The sequence below is a fragment of the Diospyros lotus genome, chromosome 11 (genome assembly GCF_014633365.1).
Source record: "Diospyros lotus cultivar Yz01 chromosome 11, ASM1463336v1, whole genome shotgun sequence".
NCBI classification, from domain to species: domain Eukaryota; kingdom Viridiplantae; phylum Streptophyta; class Magnoliopsida; order Ericales; family Ebenaceae; genus Diospyros; species Diospyros lotus.
Genome location: NC_068348.1, coordinates 32,666,980 through 32,688,860, shown reverse-complemented (window position 1 = coordinate 32,688,860; position 21,881 = coordinate 32,666,980). Strand labels below are relative to the sequence as shown.

Below are 21,881 nucleotides of genomic sequence, written 5' to 3'. Positions count from 1 at the left end.
CAAGTTTGAATGTGCTAACTGGTGCTGGCAGAGGAGACAATAGAGGTTTCCAGTGTGAAGGACACAGATAAGACAAGATTTCCTTTGAATTTGAACTCTGATCATAAATAAATTATATTCTATTTGAACAATGAACGGGGTACATGTAAAGAAGTTGGTTGAGAGATGACAATAGATAATAATCAGTATAACCAACTAGAGCCTGCATTATCATCTCATTTACGATGAGACTCAACATCTGATGTTAACTTTGGCGGCTTGTTCTTCTTTTGCTGATATTTGGCATATGAATACCACACCCCACCCATTGTGTTGATAACCAATCCAGTCACATTCAAAGCATGCACTTCCACTCCCCCCAGAAAGATGAAACCGAGCGTCTGAAGACAGCATTATTGATATTAGGTTAAGTAAAAGACTTAAGGTATAAGCTGGAAGAGCTCTGTTTTTGTTACCAAAAGAAATGGAAATTGATTACATACCGTAGAGCCAACCCCCTTAAGGACACCGACAATTGTTGTTGTCAAAGCCGAGTTAACTATGGTACACAAGAACATGGTGTAGTTGAGGACTATGCCCATCACCAATGAGAGAAGAAGAATCACCAAAAATGATAATGAAGTACTCTGTCCATAAAAAATAAGACATATCCATGTTGAATTCTCAGTAGACTACACACCTTAATTCAATAGAGAATGGAAAACTAACATGATATCAACATGCCTGGAACAAAGTGCGTTTGTGTAGCAGATCCATCTTTCCAAGTTAAGTAATGAGAAAATTACCTCAAAGAGGCCCACCCCAACCACAAGCATTGGTTTGAAGTATATTAACAATCAAGTGCAAATTTTAGTGTTATACGCTGTCTGTAAATCGCAATTAGTGTTTCAAGCTTTCAGCATAAGGCTGTACACACTGCTATTGAAGCAGAAAGCAGTAGTCCTAATAAATTAACTGGTTGAGTTTCGGTTTATGTAGAACCCCAAAGATCATAAAGACAACAACAGAAAGCAAACTTCAAGCTCATTGTAAAAATTTCATATAATTCAGTTAGAATATCACAATTTCAGTAAAGCATTAGCCAAATCAATTTCATCTCCTCTGAGCGTTCATAGAGTATTTTATCCCTTAAAGATGTGTGCACTTAAAGTGTGTGGTTGTGTGTGTTTTTTAAATTAACAGAATTGTATTCTAAGTGATGCAGAACCAACAAAAAACAAAAACACGAACAAAGACTTCAATGGAGACGACCAATATCAACTCAATTATCAAAAGCTGCCAAAGAATACATTCTAAAAGCAATTATGTAGGCCATTAATCTCTAAGGGAAACAGAATAAACTCTAATGTAAACATAATAAATAAGATATTAACTAGGAAAGAAATAATAAAAACAAGCTAACTTCTATATCTGCCCCTGGAATAATATCTCCCAAAATATTTGTTTTCCCATCCTCCATCACTAAGTGGATAATCAGAGTATGATTTAGGCTATTCTGTCAAACTATGCAAATGATATAGAGTTTGTCTGACAGCAGTTATATGGAAACTCTGAATAACCCTATGAACGCATATGCCCCATATATTCATTCATTGCTTTCAAATTCTGGAAAATCTCAGTTTCTCAAGGACAAGCCATGCTTCTTTTGTTCACACATCTCATGTATGTCTTTGTTGAATTGTTAACCACTACTTAATCTAAGAGCTTAAGTTGTTATATAGAGAGTTAGCTTTATCTTTTATACTATTGTTTTACTCTCAAGACACCCCCTCACATGTGTCCAGGCTTCACTAATAATTGGTCCAACCACATGCGACACTTTTTTAAATATTGGGTTGGGGTAAGGTTTGTACTCATAACCTTTACCTGCTCTGATATCATATTGAATTGTTAACCACTATCTAATCTAGAAGCTTAAGTTGTTAAATAGAAGATTAACTCTATTTTTTATACTATTATTTTACTCTCAACAGTCCTCATTTTTTTATAACCCAATAACATAGATGGAATTCATGATCTAGAAAAGTTAGGTTCTGATATGGCAGAAAAAACAGAAGAAAAGATATAATCTTTCCACAGACAATTTCATATCGATTTGATCATTAAAAAAACAAGTTTGAGTTGCATTGCTCCTCTCACAAACATTAAAAATAGAAGTTTTACTGCTTGAAAATGCATTCAGAAATGCTATGAAACATAACGAACATGATCCTGACCTTCGCAAGTAATAATGCCAAAGAATTTGGAAATTCTCCTGTAGCTATGATAAGAAATAGCAAAAATGGTACTGACAAAAAGCTGTTGTAGAACATGATCTCAATTGATGAAAGCCCATCATCTGCACCAGACTTCTCCACCAACACAAGGTACATTGTCTGCACAACCAAGAACACCAAACATTCAATGAGTAAGGGCTAAAAGTGGTTTTAGAATCATTTGTTATTCTCAACTCTGAATGAGAACAGCCAAAACCATGCCTGAAAGAAGACAGATGTAAGGGCCATGCCGTATCCAACAAGGTCAAAGGCAAAATCTCCTAGTGCCGCAATGAGAACCCCAGCAGCAGTGAGTAATACAGAAAGAGTTACCTGAAATTAGATGCAACCAGCCTGTTCAATTAAGATGGGTAAACGGAGAAAGAAATCATCATTGCCTAATTCATCAAACATTACAACAGAAAGGTGCAAGATATTCCAATTGTAGAGATCTGAAACCCAAGAAAAGAAACCCACAAGCTGAAGCCATGAGCCAATTGAAAAGTCAAAACCAAACAAGCTAACAATAGCTTCCATCTCTCAAAAAGGTTGCCATGCCAGGTCACTGGATATGAAGAGAAGGTGGCCTTGCTTGTTACAATTACAAGACATCAAAATGATGGACTTGCTTGTCTTGACCTAGGCCATAAGGAAAAACTTAAATGGGATTTAAGTCATCCTGATTCAAGAATGACATGATTATTCTTGCTCAAGTAACTTGGTTTAAGTGAAAGGCAAAGGAATCATCAGAATGTCACAATATAGAATAAAAAGCAGATTGCCCCTTGCATGTCACCTAAATAATAAATGAATATGTAAAAGTAAGAACAAAAGAACCATGAGAAGGAAAAACAACAAAGGGAGGTGTGTGAGAGAGAGAGATAAAGAGAGAGACCCTGCCTTTAAAATTCAGGAAAATTGGTACAATTTCAAAATCTTGGCCTATAACTTTGGCTAAGCATTTATAGCATAGCTATCCATAATTATGTTTTGCTCATCATTAAACTTCTAGTCCCATCTTGCATTAACATATTTCAGAAGAGCAATGCCATTTGATTTTTTTAATAATTCTCCAATCCTAACAAAGCAGGGAGCCTCATTCATTGGGGATGCCTTCTTTTTTAAAAAAAAAAGAAGCAAAAGGCTATTCTGAACAAATGGTCATAGTTAATGAAGAGTACATAATTAGCAGGTTGGTCATGTGCAGACCTCAGGATATTCATGGCTATTCTATGTCAAAGTCAATATTGTTAGAGCAGAATTCCGAATATGGGCAATTTCATATGAATCAATTCATATATTCTATTAGAAAGGAGAAAAGCACTATTAGCAAGAGGAAAAAACTGTTTTACATACAAAATCATCTAAAAGTTAGAAGAGATATCCATGACTTCCTTTACAGAAACTTTGCAGGATAATCAATGTTACACCTTAGACATTAATGAAAGCCACAAACCTGTGATGAAGGTCTCCCCTTTCCAGAAAGGAATCCAACTACTAATACCGCAAGTGGTGTAAGTCTTTTTATGGCAATATACATGGGAATATTTACTCCTTTCAAGCTTGCTAAAGCAGATGCCACATTTGCATTGTAGAATAAAGAAACTAGGATAAGCTTTTTTGCAGTCTCAAGATTAGGTCCTTTGGCCTTTGTGTATCCCATCACTCGACCACAGTGTATAAGCAAGGCTGTTGCCACTTGCTGCAATGTGCAAAATTTAATGAATACTATGCTCGTACACAATTGACAGTAGTGGTACATTGCAAAAATATCAACTAAATATGGTTCCAAGTCATACCTGGTAAGTTAGAAGGGTCATTGAATGTGCATACTGCATTAGAACTGCCTTGTTGATGAAAACCATGGCCATCGAAGCAATTCCATAAGACAGGGCAGCAAATAGGCTACATTGAGAAGTAAGCAGTAGGTTGTAATGATGCCTCAAAAAATTTAATACTGCAGATATTAGTATATTAAAGATGTAGTTGATATCTAGGTAGAAAATTAGGTCTCATTATGCTCATTATGATCTATAGATCCATGTGGCAGTTAGGTAAAGTGAATAAAGACCAAAAGTACTAGTTAAGTGTAGATGTAGACAAAGAACTGTATTTTGAGGTCCTCCAGTTAAACACACTAAAAACTCACAAATAGCAGTATTTTCTGTTACCCCAACTTGGAAGAGCAAGTATGTGGAGAAGTCATCCCTCGTTCAAGTAATAATTCCCCAGATACCAATTTCAGGAAGCATTCTCTCGGCCATGAGTCTGGGACTTGTTGCTATGGGTTTTTCACCATTGCAAAAATGAGTGCCAAAAAGTAGAGGTAAGGCTGTGTACAAATATAACTCTCCCCTATACTGGCAGCCTCATGCACAAGGATGCGAAAAATTAAGGATGCCTTTCGATTTGCAATTGGATTACAATTGTTATATAAAGTTCTATGCCTATTTTAAAACAAAAATCCAATACACAGAGACATGCAAGACCTGTCTGACGTCTGAATGTAAGGCAATCGCAATTCCAACAATAAATTGACACAGAACCCAACAAAAGCACGTAACTATGTGCAGAAACAAATAAAGCCCAATTCGATTACAATCAAACAGACAACAAGAGGATCCATATGGAAAGAAATTAACCTCAAATACGGACTTGTATCAGTATCCAGGCGACGGTCCATGGCTGGTACCATAGCAATCAATCCACGGAAATCGAAAACCAATCCTCCGAGAATCGCAATTCACCACATCCAATCAAGTAGCTCCAGGATTTCTTCTGAAATTTCAGCCAATAACGAAAACTAACTCAATCTTCATTGCCGAAATAACCAGAAACTCAAATTCCATGATGAAGAACCATGCCCAGATAGAAGTATAATTGCATGACACCAGGAAAATGAAAACTTACATGGGGAAGAAAGAAGTAATCAGGGTTTCTTGCGATCGAGAGAGCAAAGAGTGGGTTTTGGGTGCATAAAGTGTATAGGGTGGATCTGATAATAAATATTAAATCTTTTAGATCTGAATTAGTGCGTGTTCAACGAAACTACAAGGGAACAAGGCCTCGTGTCAAAGTGAGTCGAGCTTGACGCGCCAGCCTCCATTGAGACTGTCGCGTTTGGGAGACAGCCAACCCAAGGCGAGAGAGAGAGAGAGAGAGAGAGAGATAGACTTTGGTTGGTGCAATGGACATGGCGAAGCCATCGCAATCACAGGCTGAAATGTGGGTGCTGCGGCTAGCAATCTTTCTACCGTTACTCAAAGCGGTTGACGGAGCTTTTCTCTTCTTTCTTTTTTTTTCACTCAAAACATAAAATAAAATATATTTAATATTAATGTATCTTAATTAATTGGAGATAAAAAGTAATTAAAGTGTATTTAATATATGAAGGAAAAATCTATAGCTAATTAAAGTAATAATATATGCCATATTATACACCTTAAGTGCTTAAATTGATTGATTTCACAATTAAAATTTTAATAATAAAATGTAGTTTTAGGTAGCTTGATGGTGACATCGGTTAATATGTGGGGATTGGTTGCATAAATGAGAGTTTATAATATTAATTAGATTAAAAGAGGTGAAAAATTATAATGTCATTAAAGAAAATTAATAGAGTTTATTGATGAATTTAGTAAAATGAGTTTGATTATAAAAAAAAATATTTGATAAATTAGTCGAAATAATGTGAGTTTGGGAAATTACTATTTGATAAATATTTAAGAAAAAATTGAGTTTTTGAAAAATAGCAAAATGATTGAAAAAATAAAAATAGTTAATTATAAATATCATATATATATATATATAATAAAGGATATGAAAGAAAATAAAATTTGCTTAAACTATTTTAGAGGGATAAAATTGAGTTTTTGAAAAATATTTTACTTTGCGATCAAGAGTTTGAACTCAATTGTAAAGATACGGTGAGATTGAGTTTAAGTTAATATAACTCACTTAACTCAATACATTTTGGCTAATTTTTAATTTACTAAACGCTTAATTAGACTGCTCAGATTTTAAGTTAATTCAACTCAACACCCGTAGCTTTTTTTTTATAATACGAGAAACTTGAGAGACTTCTTGATTAGAGTTGGTCTTTAACCCGAACCTATTTCACCATCTTTAAAACCCTAAGCAGCGGTAAAGCACAAGAGGGATAACATGAGTATCAAATGTTTGAATTCTTATGATGTTTTGGAAAGCAACAATAAAGTTGAAAGGTAAGTCGCTCATGTGGAGACAAGGTTATAGCGTGCCCTGTTGCCCTTTTGGGGGTCTCGTTCATACAACGTAAAAGTAGGGTTTATGGGGCTATGTTGCACAGAGACAAAAAAGGGAAATGTCTCTAATACGAAATGAAAACGCAAAAACGATATTTTTCAAAAAAAGTTAGGAAACAGAAACGCGAGGTAAATTGTAATTTTAAAAAATATAAAGGTGTATGTGAAATTAATTTATAATTTATATACTATAAATAATATTAAGTTGTAAACCCTAGAATTGCATCAATGTTCACTGTTCTCTGCCCTGAGAGAGACCCACTCCACCAACCTATCTCCCCATTCGCTGTTAACAGTCAACTGCCGTCGTTTCCTCCGTCTCTGCCACCGTCGTCGTCAATGCGTCTCTTGCCCTTGCCCTCGCCGTCAACCTTGCCTCTCTCACAATTGACGTGTCTCTGCCATCGTCACTACCTTTCTCGCCGTCGCCACGTCTTTTGCCCTTACCCTCGTTGTCGATCTAGCCTCTCACAGTCGACGAGTCTCTGCCATCGTTGCTCGCCTTTCACCTTCGCCGCTGACCACCGCCGCCGCACACTCCATATCTCGCCTCGTTGCCGACAGTCGCCTCGCCTCTTGGTGGCCCAAGTTGCAGATCTGGCGACCATTGTCTTCCTTGCTGCAGGTGACCATTGTTTTCCCCGTTGCAGGCGATCATGGTCGTCGAAAACACATTTCCAGCGAGAAACGCGTTTCCCACATTTTTTTTTAAAATTGCGAAACTACCCCGAAATGTTTCGCAATTTACAGAAATGACCCAAAAACCATTTTGGGCCGTCTTTGCCATTTCCATGCTTCATAGCTATGGGGAGGGTAGTCATTTTCCAAAAATATACTTCTAGTGTGTATAGATTGTGATAGCATCCAAATTTATCCGAAAGACAAACTAAAGGGGAAAATCGCTCTCCCTAGGATTAGTCGGGCGAACCTCAAACATCGAGGTCATAAAAAAAAAACTCACGATTCACATACTTCACAACCCTAGATGAGCCAACAAGTTTGTCACGAGCTAAACTTGAGAAACCTGGCCCCTCGAATAGACAAAGTCGATTGTGCATTCATGTACAGAGACATAATTCATAACCTTGTATTATTTTAAGCTCCCAAATATATGTGGTGCCTTACCTTGAGCGGTTAAGATCTCATTAATCCACCATAATTAAACAACAACAATTTAGTTTTTTTTCAACTTAATCAATGCAAGGTTGGCTTTGTTAATTGTCATGGCATTAGCCTGAAACCTGGGAGCTATACATAACCCATTAAACAAAATCATAGTCTTGACACCAAGAAAGAACTTTAATTTGTATTTGACAATAAGCCCTTGAAAGTGGATAGGTAAGCTACTTCATGATCCTTGGTGCTCACTTCACTTGCATAAACCAGTAGTACCCTTTTCAGATCACACTGATCGACCTGCAGTTACCATTTGTTGTTGCATTAATTGAAACGTTATGGTCATTTTCTTTTTTCGGCACTGATGCTCCAAATTATAAACTGATAAAGAGTTAAATGTTTCAAATTATAACCTTTGATAGGGCTGTAGTTGGAATGAAGGGATCTCAACATTGGAATATATTAAATTTAATAATAATTTAAATAAAACTAAATACAAATAAAATAAAGAGTTAGAATAAAATTACACCGAAAAGGACTTTGGTTGCAATCTCTGGTAGTGACGTTAGATTGTGGTATGGGTTGGATTAATATTAGTGTCGATGTTGGTAACGGTATATTTTTGTTCAAAATTAAATTTTATTCTCAATTTGTGAAATTTATTTCTAAATTTTATGTAAACATGAAAAATAAATTTTATGAAATTTATTCATGTTAGCCATATTAATTGATACAGATGGAAGAAGAGGCAAAAGAGAACTCACTATGGACACTGAAGTTCATCATTAATGGCTTCCCTCCTTGAATGATTTCAAGCTTGATGGCATCTCCTACCTTAAGTTCATTTGTTATAGCAAGGCTTCTCCAACCCTTTGAAATGTACACCCTATCCCACACCTCATATCTCTTCAACGACAGTGTCCATTGACGCTGTCTTTCATCTATAATGGTCACTCTGGACTTCTTGCTCATGCCATTCATCCTTGCAAAGGACTTGGGAACACACTACATGAATCACCACAAATTTCATAAATTTCTTTCTTAAACCAAGGGGGCCAAGTGATGAACTAACAAGTTCCTGGCATTAACTAACTAAACATAATAATTAATGATGAACATGCATGCTGATTACCAGTTCACCGTTCCTGAGTTGAGATTTAGTTACATTGGCGATGAAATACAGGGTAACGCAGTCTACAGAACTCCCTTTCGTTCTCTTGGTTCCCTCTGTCGACCCTTCAAACGGGCAGTGAAAAAGCTCAGTTCTGGACGAATATCTGATTATGATCTGATTATATGCATACATATATGGGCTACAGCATTAGCTTAGCTTACGGGTTGAGTCATCGGCAGGCTCTGAGTTTCCTTGACAGTGGCTTGATGATTTATTTGGCTCGTTTTTGATTGTCAAAGGCTGAAACTCTTTTTCACACGCACTTGGATCAAATGCCATGACATCGAACACCAAGTCTCCTTCGTGCCTAAATATCAAGAAATCGCCCACATTCAGATCGTGGCGGTTTACAAAATCCGTCCAACCGGCCGACCCGAAGGACCGCCCGTTGAACGTCACTTCCCACTTTCCTAGACTGGTTCTCAGCCAGGCACAGCCACAGTTCGCCACTGTGCTCAAGTGTTTGAGGAAAGAAAGAGGGATCGACTGCACAAAAGAGAAAAGAATGTTTGCTCAAGTATTTGTTAATTTGAAGGGGATAGGTAGAGAGAAGAAAGAATGTTTTGCACTTACAAGACCATTGTGGAAGCCTGGAAGGAGGGGCTGGAAGAACTGGGGTTTAGCTGGAGGGATTCTTGCTCTTGATGATGATGATGATGAAGCAGCCATTGACAATAGGGTTGGAACTTGGAAGCTTTACTTTACTCTTTCATGGCCGCCGAAGCTGAAGTTGTTTATAAGAGTCACAGACTAATTTCAAGGAGGAGTGCAATTTTTTTTTAAAAAAATATAAAAATAATTAGTGTAATAATTTTTTAGATAAAGTGAGTGATGGGTAAAATTTATCGTAATTTTCATTTATTTTACTTTGTTTTCCCGCCAAGTGTAAAGTTTCGTTTATCATCATTACTGCGGGCGCTCGTCTTCCCAAGATCGTTTCGCTGTTGAATGAATCTTTGCCCCAGATCCAAAACCCTTTTCGTCTTCATCCATCAATGAACTTGACTTGAGCATTTCAGTTTACAACAGGTATTTATTGGTGTTTCCGAAGTTTGTATTCTTAAGAATTTGGCAGTTAAAGTTTCTCAATCTCGCAACGCTTCCACTTCAAGAGGTAAACGCCTAAATTTTTCATCTGTTCATGGTTTTCAGCTATTAAGATGAAGATCAAAAGTCCCAATACGGCCACAGCATTCCCAACAATCTACCAACACTACTTGTTCAACCATATGTTCTGTTTTTGCTGCTTTTTTTTCCCCCCCAGCTATTTTGTGCTTCCTTTTGCCTAGGGTATTAGTTTAGCTTACAGGTTGAGACCTTGGTAGACTTCCGAATTAATTTCTTGGCTGTCTATTGAATTATCTGGCTCGCTTCGGACATGAAAAGGTTGATATACACTTGGATCATATTACATCAAACACTAAATCCATCCTGCCTGAATATCAAGAAATCACCCACATGCTAATCGTGGTGGTTCACAAAATCCATCCAACCAGACTCAAAACGCCGCCCATTGATCTTCACTTTCCACTTTCGCCCTACTGGTTCTCAGCCAATGGCCATAGTTCGGCACATTCCTCAAGTATATTTGAAAAAGGAAAAAGGGATTGACTGCGCCGAAAAAAACATATGCATATAGTGTTATATATATATATATATATAGGCTTGCGTGCTCTTGTTCAAGATTAGAGAGTGTTATGCACATACTTAGTACATTGTGGAAACCTGGCAAGAGGGGCTGGAAGAAGTGGGGTTTAGTTGGAGGGATTCTTGATAAAGATGCCATTGAAATCGGGGCAAGAACAAGAATTTGGGAACTTTACACATTCTCCACCTCGAAAGTGTTTTATATTTAGAGTAATGTTATTTATTTAGATTAAATTTAGGTGGCATCTTTTATTTAGTTGTCCATATTTATTGTGCACCTTTTCATTACTTAATGAAAAGATATCACATAAACTGGAAATCTAAATAAATAACATTATTTTTATATCTATAACTGATAGCTAAAGAGTTATGTACTGGAAAGATTTCTTGGGTATCGTTAATGGCCATTATGTTGTTGTAATTGGAATTTTCAACCGCATCAGCTGGCATTATGCATGGAAAAATGGCCTTTTCTTTTATAGAAATCTTATATAGATCAAAAACAGTTACAGATTAGCAGAGTGAGTACAAAAATAGATCTACAATTTACTGCATTGATGACTCTGTCATCAATACCATTAACTTCCAATGAGTCAAGAGGAACCGCTTTATTTTCAACAATCTAGTTCTTTTTTTTTTTAAATCAAATCATTCGATTGTCGGTCCTCCACCCCCCACCCCGCGGGAAAACTCCGTCTCACCTCACTTCAGATATTGTTCTTAATTAATGGAACACCCTCTAATTGAGCTTGAGTCTGTTGAGATATAAATGGTACCTCAAAAGTTTATTCCATGATTTATAATATTTTATTTCCCAAACTCCCTAACTTACAAAATAATTAGAAAAGCTATCCGAGGCTTTAACGCCGCTGATTCTCAATTTCTTTTACTAATTCAAATTTGTTTTGGCTTTAGTTATCCTCTAAGTTGCTAGCTTTGACTAAAATCAAACTTTTATCCATTGCTTTGACTAATTCAAACACTAACTGTTATGACTTGTTTCTTGACGTTGTTCGAAGTTAAAAAGCCGAGATTTGTTCACTGACTAACCACGATATATGGATTAATTATATTATATGCACTATCTGTTGAGTCATGTTTGTGCCCTTCACGTTCTCCTGATTTTTGGTAACATAAATCTCTTCCCAAGGCTGGTGTTTCAACCATGAATTTCTCTGTCATTTACTTTTTAACCAGCAAGTCTGCTCCCTCTTCGGTTCTATTCTTCTAATTTATTTAATTTATTAGCTATTGCTAATAACCCTTTTGGGTTCTTGTTGATTAATACTTGAATGTCAGAAAGCTGTTGCATTCAATCACCCTTCTCTCTATGTGACATACTTCATGTACTCTTAAGGGTTTTTTAGCAACATAATAGAAAATTCCTTTATACTTAATTAGCATTACTATGTAAATGTTTTAAACCCGATGGTTTGTTATTCTTACGTATTACTGCATAAAGAGTCTTTCTATGAAGCCCCCAAGATAGTAAAACCCATGCATAAATAAATGTTTGCATGGGTTTTGGTCGTAATTAGAGTTTATTTCACCTTAACTATATTTACTTAATTAAAGCAAGCCTTCTGTCCTAATTAATTTTCCTTCTGTTGATGTTGTGAATGTAGTTTAGAACTCCCTTATGCTAGTAGGCCATCAGTATAGGCCACAGCTCCTTAGGCCTCCTTTTGTCCTCCTTTGTCAACAAAAATTTTCTCAGCATATATATATATATATATAGAGAGAGAGAGAGAGAGAGAGAGAGAGAGAGAGAGAGAGAGAGTAGTAAATAAAAAATCATATGCCTGCAGGGCTGACTTGTCATTACACCACACGCAAACCTCAAGCTATACATAATCCATCATTAAGCAAAAGCATTGCCTTCAGCTAGCATTCACTGTTTTTCAAAACCATATTTGACAAGAAGCCCTGGAAACTACTGGATACTTGGTGCTTAGTTATATACTTACTTCCTGCAGATTTCGGGTCACCTGCAGTTAAACATCAATGCCCTGCAAACCAGACAGAATAAGATTAGATTCTTATACGTCTTCATCACAAACACATATTTAAAGGGTATTGATTTAGTTTGAGGGAGCACTTTGAATCCTGAAGTTCATCATTAGCGCCCTCCCTGCTTTGATGATCTCTAGCTTGATAACATCTCCTCCTTTTATTCCATTTGCTTTAACCAATCCACTCCAACCCTTTCCTATGAAGATCCTGCCTGCACAATTGGAATTACTTTTCCTCAGTGACACTGTCCATTTTCGTCGTTTTGGATCTACGATGGTCATTTCGCTGTACTTGCTTAGTCCATTCAACCTTGTAAAGTTCATTGGCATATGCTACAATTAAAAACAAAAAGTAATTAATTTCCTTTCTGAGTGGCAGTCTAGTAACATTTATCACTCACAAACAGCCATGATAATGGAGATAAAGACAATTATAAATGCAGTCTTAATTACCAATTGACCAAACTTCAGTAGAGCTCGAGTTAGAGTGGCAGTAAAACACTGTGGCCCGCATTTTACAGGACTTCCCACTTTTGGATGTGCCATCTTAGGACCATTTTCTGACCCTTCAAATAGGCAGTGACCAAGTATTATTTTTTATTATATTTATATATTTATAATTAAATCCTGACTAATTATGTATCATTGTATATGCAGGGGGACAACTTACTGTGGAAAACCATTACAGGCTTCTTCCCATTTTCAATAAGCTCAAAGCGTATAGTCTCTCCTTCTTTGAGGTATTTTGCAGCACAGAATACTTTCCAACCTTTTCCAATGTAAATTCGGCCATAATAATTGTGCCCTAAACTCACTTGCCATGACCTTTGTTCATTATCCATGATAATCATCTCACAGTTTCTGTAGCAAAGGCCATGTAACCTGGCAAATTGAACTGGGATGTGCTGCAACAAGCCAACCATGCTTTGTTAAAAAATTATCCAATACAAATTCAGCATTTTCGAATTAATGCTTGAATTCATAGATCATGTTCCACGTATGTAGTCTAAATAATTAAAAAATATATAATTATTTTTGGACAAAATATTGTTGGAGGCAGAAGGGTGGGTTTACCGAAGAAGCTTATTTTATTCATGATGTTCAATCTCCAAATAGAATGAGAGGTATGTGTAGACATGGGTGGCCCTTTGGTCTCTAGTTACACGAACCCCTAATCTCTCCATACATGAATGACACATAATATTAGATACATGTACAGATGTACTACCAAAAACAAAGAATATACACACATTCGCCCATTAAACTTCTATATGCATCTAGCTAGAGAAATCAAAAAGACATGAACTTCGACATCTTGAAATACCAAAATTAATACTTCCCAACACATATACTTCATTACCAATCGATGGCTCAGAAAAGTGTAGCACTTCAGAGTTGCAACAAAATAAGGATAAGTCCCTGTGGAAGACGACTTTACTGATCTAGGATGAGCATGAAGTGGACTGTTAACGATCTCCTCCGACCCTGCAATATAAAATAAATGGAACTGAGTCTCATGAGTACAAAAATGATGTCAGAGCGAGTGTGTGTAGTGCCGTAATTTAGCTTACGGGTTTCGTCCTTGATAGGCTCTGGGCTTTCTTGACTGTCCTTTGAATCATCTACCTCATCCTTAACATGCAAAGGTTGATATGCTCTCTCGCAGCCATTTGGATCAAATACCATTACATCAAACACCAAGTCTCCTTCATGCCTGAATACCAATAAAACACCCACATTCAACTCGTGGTGGTTTACAAAATCCGTCCAACCGGACTCAAGATACCGGCCTTCCATCTTCACTTTCCACTTTCCCCTACTGGTTCTCAGCCAAGCATGGCCATAGTTGGGCACATTGCTCAAGTGTTTGAAGAAAGAAATAGGGATCGACTGCATAAAAAAAAATTAAAAATTGTATGTGTATAGTCAATAAATTTGCAGGGTTTGTTTGAAGACTAGGAATTAGAGAGATTACTGTTTTGCACTTACGAGTCCATTGTGGAATCCTGGAAGGAGGGGCTGGAAAAAATGGGGTTTAGTTGGAGGGATTCTTGTTCTTGATGAAGGAGCTGCCATTGACAATATATATAGTCCAAGAATTTGGGAGCCTTACATATTCTCAAACTCAAGAATTGTTTATATAGCTTGGAAGATAAACTTTATACTGAAACGGTTGAGGGTTTCGTCAATGAATGGCCATTATGTTGCTGTGTTTCGCTTGCCTGTTAGCGTCTAGTAATTGATACCACTAGCAGGATCGCGAAGCGATTCTCTTGAAAACTCCAAGTGTTATACTTCTTGATGTGGATTTCTTTCATAATTCAAAGTCACAAACTCCAACATTGTAAGTTTGTTAAAATAAGTTTGATAAGATTATATTAAAATAAAATTAAAATATTTTTTAAATTAAAGTATAGAATCATCGAAATAAAAATGTGAAGTATTTTGAATTTTTTATTAAAATATTTATTAAATTTTTTGAATTGCATTGGGAGATATATGAGTTAGTTTTTTTATTTGTAAGATTTAAAATAAATTTATTTAAAAAATAAATTTATCTGTAAAATTTTAAATAAAAAATAATTTTTTTAAAAAAAATTATCTAATAAATATAATAATTTTTTTTAATAAAATACTTTTCCATATCTTAATTAATCAACCCTATCCAAATCTCAAGGAGATCTCCCCCTCCCCCCTCCCCCCTCCCCAACCCTCCTTAAATTTTTTGAATTATAGGAAGATATATAAGTCATTTTTTTTATTTATAAGGATCAAGATAAATTTATCTAAAAAAATTTATCTAATAAATATAATAATCTTTTTTAATAAAATACTTTTCATATTTTTTTTTTCAATCTATATCTTAATTAACCAACCCTATCCCCTATCTCTCCCCCCCACCCCACACACACACACACACACACACACACACACACACATTCCTTTCATAATTCAATGTTAGAAACTCTTTGCATTCTGTGTATTACTCATCTCTATTTATATAATAAATAATTAAATTTTGATTCAAGGGTTTTGCTAACGCCCGTATTTAATATATTTTATTTTTAACATCTAATAATTCTTATTAATTAATAATAAATGTATTTAGCATCCAAACATTCCTTTGCATTCTATTACACATTTCTATATATAAATATTTATTTCTTCGTAAGCATAAATAAATACTTAAATAGCAATTACTGTCTAACAGCCCTAAATATGTGTCCAGTGTACTGTTTGTGGTTGTAATTACATGACCTTCAAATGAATAAACATGTACATGAACCATGGGAATTATCAGCCCCCATTAAGGATTATTTTTATAATTTAGGTTATATTTACAGTAAAATAAATAATTAATCATATTATCAATTTTACAACAAAATTTTGAAAATGATCAGTTTATACACTAAACTTTCAAATCTATATTAATTTTATAATATTGTCCTAACATTGTCATAATCTCTTTAAGGTTTGTTAAGAAACTTTAAAAAATTATAAAATATACACTACACTTTTAAAATTACTAAATTGACCATGATAAAAACAATTGATATGGCTGTTGGTTTCTCCCATATTTCTCATCAAAGGTATGAGTTTAGTGCACAGGTACAAAATCAATGCATATATTAGTGCAAGAGAAAACAAAGATGCGGAAATCATTAGGTTTCTCACAGATTAATTATCAAATTCGTGAGTTCAAGACTTCTTTGTATATAAACATATACTCATATGAAGCGCATATATACATATACATAAATATATATAGTTTTAAAACTATATATGGTCTAGGGTTATCTTAAGTCTGATGCTTGCAAGTTTGACTTTGTCATATGACACCACACAAAAACCTCAAGCTATGCATAATCCATTAATTAAACAAAAGCATAGTCTTCATCTAGCATTCACTGTTCTTCTGATCCATATGGGACAAAATCCTTGAAACTACTTCATGATACTTGGTGCTTAGTTCTATTCCATAACCCACTTCCTTCCAGATCACAGATTGTCACCTGCAGTTCACCATTGCAATGTTTTAGAGTTTAGATGCCACATGCACAGCACAGTGGGTTAAGCAATAAGAATCAGAATTGTATATATCTTCATCACACTTATAATTAAGGGCATTGATTTAGATTCAGTTGTGAGGGTAAATGGAACTTCACTGTGGAAACTGAAGTTCATGATTAGTGCCGTACCTATTTTGACGATCTCTATCTTGATAACATCTCCTTTTAGTTCAGTGGCTGCCGAAAAGCTTCTCCAGCTCTGTCCAATGTAAATTCTGCAGCCTGCACTGGACCCACTTTTCCTCAGTGACACTGGCCATTGTCGTTGATTTGGATCCGTGATGGTCACTTTGCAGTAATTGCTTAGACATTCACCCCTGTAAAGTTCATTGGAACATGCATGCTCCAATCGAAAAGCACTTTTCCGCTTAGCATAAAAAAAGGGGTACCTTAATTTTCTGCTCAAAAAAAAAAAAAAAAAAAACTTCTGTTTGTTGAAGGAAGGGACAGCATTTTCCCTCTTTTCCAAAATTGCCCCATCCTTTGGCCAAAAGGACCTGCGTGCAGCCACGCACTGGTACATAGAAAGTATTGGCTTCTCATAGAAAGTGCAATGACCTTGAATGTTTATTTTCACCCCCATTCTGGCCCTTTCTTTCATGGACTTCAATCCATGTTGTTTGGACTGGTTCATTGACGACCATTAGCGCTAGTGAATGAAAGATTCTGATTAATGTTGTTAGGACAGTGTTGCCCACTTCTTGGATGCTCACTCTCATTTGTTTTGTAGACAGAGAATTGTATGTTCTTTAACGTTCATGTTTTGATGAGCAATTGAATTCTGGTTGGCTTATCTTTAGTTGTTTCTAAGTGCTTATTTCCTTTCAAGATTGCTTTTACTGGTTTCTGATTGTCTTCCCTAATCGGATCTTATGGGATGCAACTTCTCAGATCTCTATTTTGTAGTGTTAACTAGGCGGCCTCTTGGGAAAAAAGAAGTAATCTCTTGGAATTAATGCTTGAATTCATGGATCTTATTTTATGTAAGTAATCCAAACAACAACAACAACAACATTTTCAGCCTTTATCCCACCATGTGGGGTAAGTAATCCAAACACTTAAAATTTTTATATTTGAACAAGTTGTACTTAACAATTGATGGCGCTCAAAACAGTAGGGCTTCAGAGTTGCAACAAAATGAGGATAAGTCTTTGTGAGAGAGACGACTCTACCTCTTTAGGATGAGCATGAAGTGAACTGTTAAACGTCTCCTCCTCTAACCCTGGAATAGAAAATAAATGGAACACACGGTCTCATGAATACAAAAATGTTATCAACGCAAGTATATATATATATATATGTGTGTATATAGTTAAAAAATGTAGGGTATTAATACATTAGAGGAGAGTAACAACAAGACATAAATATCCTTAAAAGGTGTTACTTATTTTGTTTCATAAATACTTTTTGAAGGATACTTGTGTCTTTGGTGCGTTAGCGATGCTTTTGAGCATGTTAATATAGCATACACGTTAAGTCCTTGATAGGCTCTGAACTTTCTTGACTGTGGCTTGAGTTATTTGCCTCAGTACGTACCCTTGACACGCAAAGGCTCAGATTCTCTCTCGCAGCCATTTGGATCAAATACCATTACGTACATCAAACACCAAGTCTCTTTCATGCCTAAATACCAACAAAACACCCACATTCAAATTGTGGTGGTTCACAAAATCCTTCCAACGACACCGAAAACACCCCCCTTCCATCTTCACTTTCCACTTTCCTCTACTGGTTGGTTCTCAGACAAGCATGGCCATTGCTCGGCACATTGCTCAAGTATTTGAAGAAACAAATAGGGATCAACTGCACAAAAGAGAAAGAATCATGTTATTTGTATATCATTTTTGTATATCTTAGACTATACAAAGGGGTATTATGACTAAAATATCTCTTGTCTCCATGCGCCTCACGCACTTCTATTTTTTTGTTATTAGTACACTTTTGTGTAGTCCAAAATGTATACAGAAATGTACTAATAACATTTTTCAAAGAGAAAATCTGCTCGTGCGTGCGTGCACACATAGGTATATACACATGTAGCTAGATTCGGGTACCTTTTAGTTCAAAAAGTAGCTAGAGAGAAGAATGAATGTTTTGCACTTACAAGGCCATTGTGGAAACCTGGAAAAAGGGGCTGGAAGAAATGGGGTTTAGCTGGAGGGATTCTTGTTCTTCGTGAAGCTGTCATTGACAACATTATGTCTATATATGGTCCAAGAATTTGGGAGCTTCACACATTGAGGGTTGTTTGTATGTATACATGGTAGAGTCATGCTATCCTCATAGGAGGAGTTTTACAAGCGGGTTACAAGTGATCTTCTCATGATAAATTGAGGACTTATCACGATATTTTTTTCTTTCCTCTCCTCTTTCCTCTTCCCCCTCTAGCAACACCTCTCTCTCCCTTTTCCCCTTACAACATTGTCTCTCACGGCCTTCTTCTCGCTGCCGCCTCCACCTCGCCCTTGCTGCCCGCCACCACCATTGCCTCACACTCGTCGCTCGCTATATCCTTGCCTGGTCGCCTCACCTCTCGCGGCGACAGTCGACTAGGCATAAGGCGAGAGGCGAGGCGTCGACCATCAACCAAGTGATGATGTAGCAGCCGATGAGCAACGAGAGGTGAGCGATGAGTGCAGGGCAGCAAACCGGCGTCAAGTGGCGTTGAAGAGGGAGGAGAGGAGAGGGAGGAGAGGGGAGAGAGAAGAGAGAAAAAGGTAAAATAGTCATCGAGAAAAAAAAGAAAAAGACAAAATAATCTTTTCATGTCCCCTGTACAAATAGCATTTCCCATACATGGTAGAGCTGGAAAGATTTTCCATACTGAAACGGTTGGGTTCTGTTTTTTTGTTTTTTTAATGAATGGCCATTGTATTGCTATGATTAGCTGTCTTTTGGTGTCTAATTATTGGTTCATGGTAAAATTACTTTTTTTGAAATCTGGTCTATCAAACACCACATTTTTCTTAGAAAAGTGGTTCACTTTAGAGACCTCTTTTTAAGTGGTTGTCCAAGAGGATAAAATCTTCCCTTTCGCCCTTATTTTTTTTAATTACTTACAAAACAAGAAATGATGAAAAAGTGATTATATCAATATCATTGTCCAACCTTTATCTGAATTTGATAGTATTGGAGATCAATCATTTATGAGTTAGTATTGGGTAGAATACTTACAAAAGAAGAAATTAAGGTTGAAGTTTTTAGTTTCGTTTTTTATACTTAAGTTAGTCAACTAAGAAATTGAGTACATAAAATGTTCGATGAGTTAAATGTCTTTTTTTACTTGTAAGAGATTAAACACGTTATATAAGTTGAATCGAAACTTTCGAACAAAATATATAAAATTAGCCATTAAGATTTTTAGTTAAAATTCTTGGAGTTCAACTCGTTATGCATGTTTTCTTATATTAGTTTTGAATTCTTTAAGATTTAGATTTATCAACCCTCCTTGATATGGTTCAGGTAAACATGTCTTTTTTTTGTTAGTCGTTTACTAAAACTCAAGGCAAAGATAGAACTATCACTAAAAGAGTAAGGGAAATTTTATTTACAGCGAGAGTTTTACTCTTTGTAGCTTTTTTTCATCAAATTTTTTTTTTATTTTTCATAAATCCCATTTTACCCTTCTATCACCCCACCACGTCATCTTCCTCATAGTCACTCCATCTCTCTTTCTCTTTTATTATATCAATTTCTTTCACTCTCACACCCATATCTCCATTTCTCTCTCTCAATTAACACACACACAATATATATATACAAACACACACAAAGATAATTTATTATAATAAAATAAAATTAAAAAATATAAATAAATATCTGTATTTTAAATAATTATAAATTAACTAATCTTAAATTTTAAATTATCGTGAGTTAAATTTTTGATACTCAAAAATATTTAAAATTAATTAATTTATCTTATTAAATTACTTAAAGATACATATACTTAAAATTAGTTATTCAATCAACTAATTTAATAAAATATATATTTTTAAAAAATAATTAAATTTATTTAAAGATATATGTATCTTTTTAAAAGAATTAACTAATTTATTTGTTAAATAAATTCAACTAATAAGATAAATGTATCTTTTTAAAAAGAATTTATTTATTTATATATTTTTTATTTTTTATAATAAAAAAATTAATTAAAAAAAAAAAAACAAACAAAACAAAACCTTCCCCCAAAAGCCAGCTTTTGGGAAACATTGGGGAACCTTTTAATAGTCAAAAAAAATATTTTAAAAAATTAGTTATTTTATTTTATTAAATTATTTAAAAATACATATACTTAAAATTAGTTATTGAATCAACTAATTTAATAAGATATATATTTTTAAAAAATAGTTGAATTTATTTAAAGATATATGTATCTTTTTAAAAATAATTTATTAAATAAATTCAAATAATTTATTTTTTAAAAAATTAACTAATTTAATTTATTTAAAATGGATGTATCTTTTTAAAAGAATTAACTAATTTATTTATTAAATAAATTCAACTAATAAGGTATATGTATCTTTTTAAAAAGAATTTATTTATTTATATATTTTTTATTTTTTATAATAAAAAATTAATTAAAAAAACAAAAACTTCCCCAAAAGCCACCTTTCGGGAAACATTGGGTTCCCCGAAAGCTGGCCAGCTTTCGGGGGAACCTTTTCATAGTAAAAAAATATTTAAAAAAATTAGTTATTTTATTTTATTAAATTATTTAAAAATACATATACTTAAAATTAGTTATTCAATCAACTAATTTAATGACATATATATCTTTAAAAATTAATTGAATTTATTTAAAGATATATGTATTTTTTTAAAAATAATTTATTAAATAAATTCAACTAATTTATTTTTTTAAAAAATTAACTAATTGAATTTATTTAAAGATGGATGTATCTTTTTAAAAGAATTAATTAATTTATTTATTAAATAAATTCAACTAATAAGATATATGTATCTTTTAAAAAAAATTATTTAGTTGTATTTTTTATTTTATTTTATTATAATAAAAAAAGTAATTAAAATAAAAAAAAAACCTTCCCCAAAAGCTAGCTTTCGGGGCACGCAGCGTTCCCCAAAGGCTGGCTTTCAGGGAACCCAGCGTGCCCCGACATCTAGCTTTCGGGGAACCCAGTGTTCCCTGAAAGCTGGGTAGGGAACGCCCCCGAAAGTTGGCTTTCGGGGAACCCAGCATTCCCCGAAAGCTGGGGGTCGAGGAACATTGGGTCCCCCGAAAGCCAGCTTTCGGGGAACGTTGCGTGCCCCGAAAGCTAGCTTTCGGGGGACCCAACGTTCCCCGACCCCTAGCTTTCGGGGAATGC

The 21,881-nt window shown here is 35.0% G+C and overlaps 2 protein-coding genes across 2 annotated transcripts; both read right to left on the bottom strand.

Moving 5' to 3' along the window:
• Positions 1-68: 68 nt before the first annotated feature.
• LOC127812888 (UDP-galactose/UDP-glucose transporter 7) lies at positions 69-5,448 on the bottom strand. Its single transcript, XM_052353433.1, has 8 exons — positions 5,166-5,448; positions 4,898-5,033; positions 4,055-4,160; positions 3,712-3,957; positions 2,478-2,588; positions 2,217-2,375; positions 483-626; positions 69-380 (listed from the first exon to the last, which is right to left on the bottom strand). The coding sequence occupies exons 2-8, from the start codon at positions 4,948-4,950 to the stop codon at positions 216-218; spliced, it is 984 nt and encodes a 327-aa protein (XP_052209393.1). The 5' UTR covers positions 4,951-5,033; positions 5,166-5,448; the 3' UTR covers positions 69-215.
• A 2,343-nt stretch (positions 5,449-7,791) lies between these two features.
• On the bottom strand, positions 7,792-14,364 carry LOC127812852 (B3 domain-containing protein REM9-like). Its single transcript, XM_052353376.1, has 11 exons — positions 14,059-14,364; positions 13,848-13,972; positions 13,158-13,392; positions 12,941-13,053; positions 12,574-12,820; positions 12,443-12,463; positions 9,402-9,514; positions 8,990-9,314; positions 8,787-8,890; positions 8,419-8,659; positions 7,792-7,954 (listed from the first exon to the last, which is right to left on the bottom strand). Exons 1-11 carry the CDS (start codon positions 14,282-14,284, stop codon positions 7,941-7,943), a joined length of 1,764 nt encoding a protein of 587 aa, XP_052209336.1. The 5' UTR covers positions 14,285-14,364; the 3' UTR covers positions 7,792-7,940.
• Positions 14,365-21,881: the final 7,517 nt, after the last annotated feature.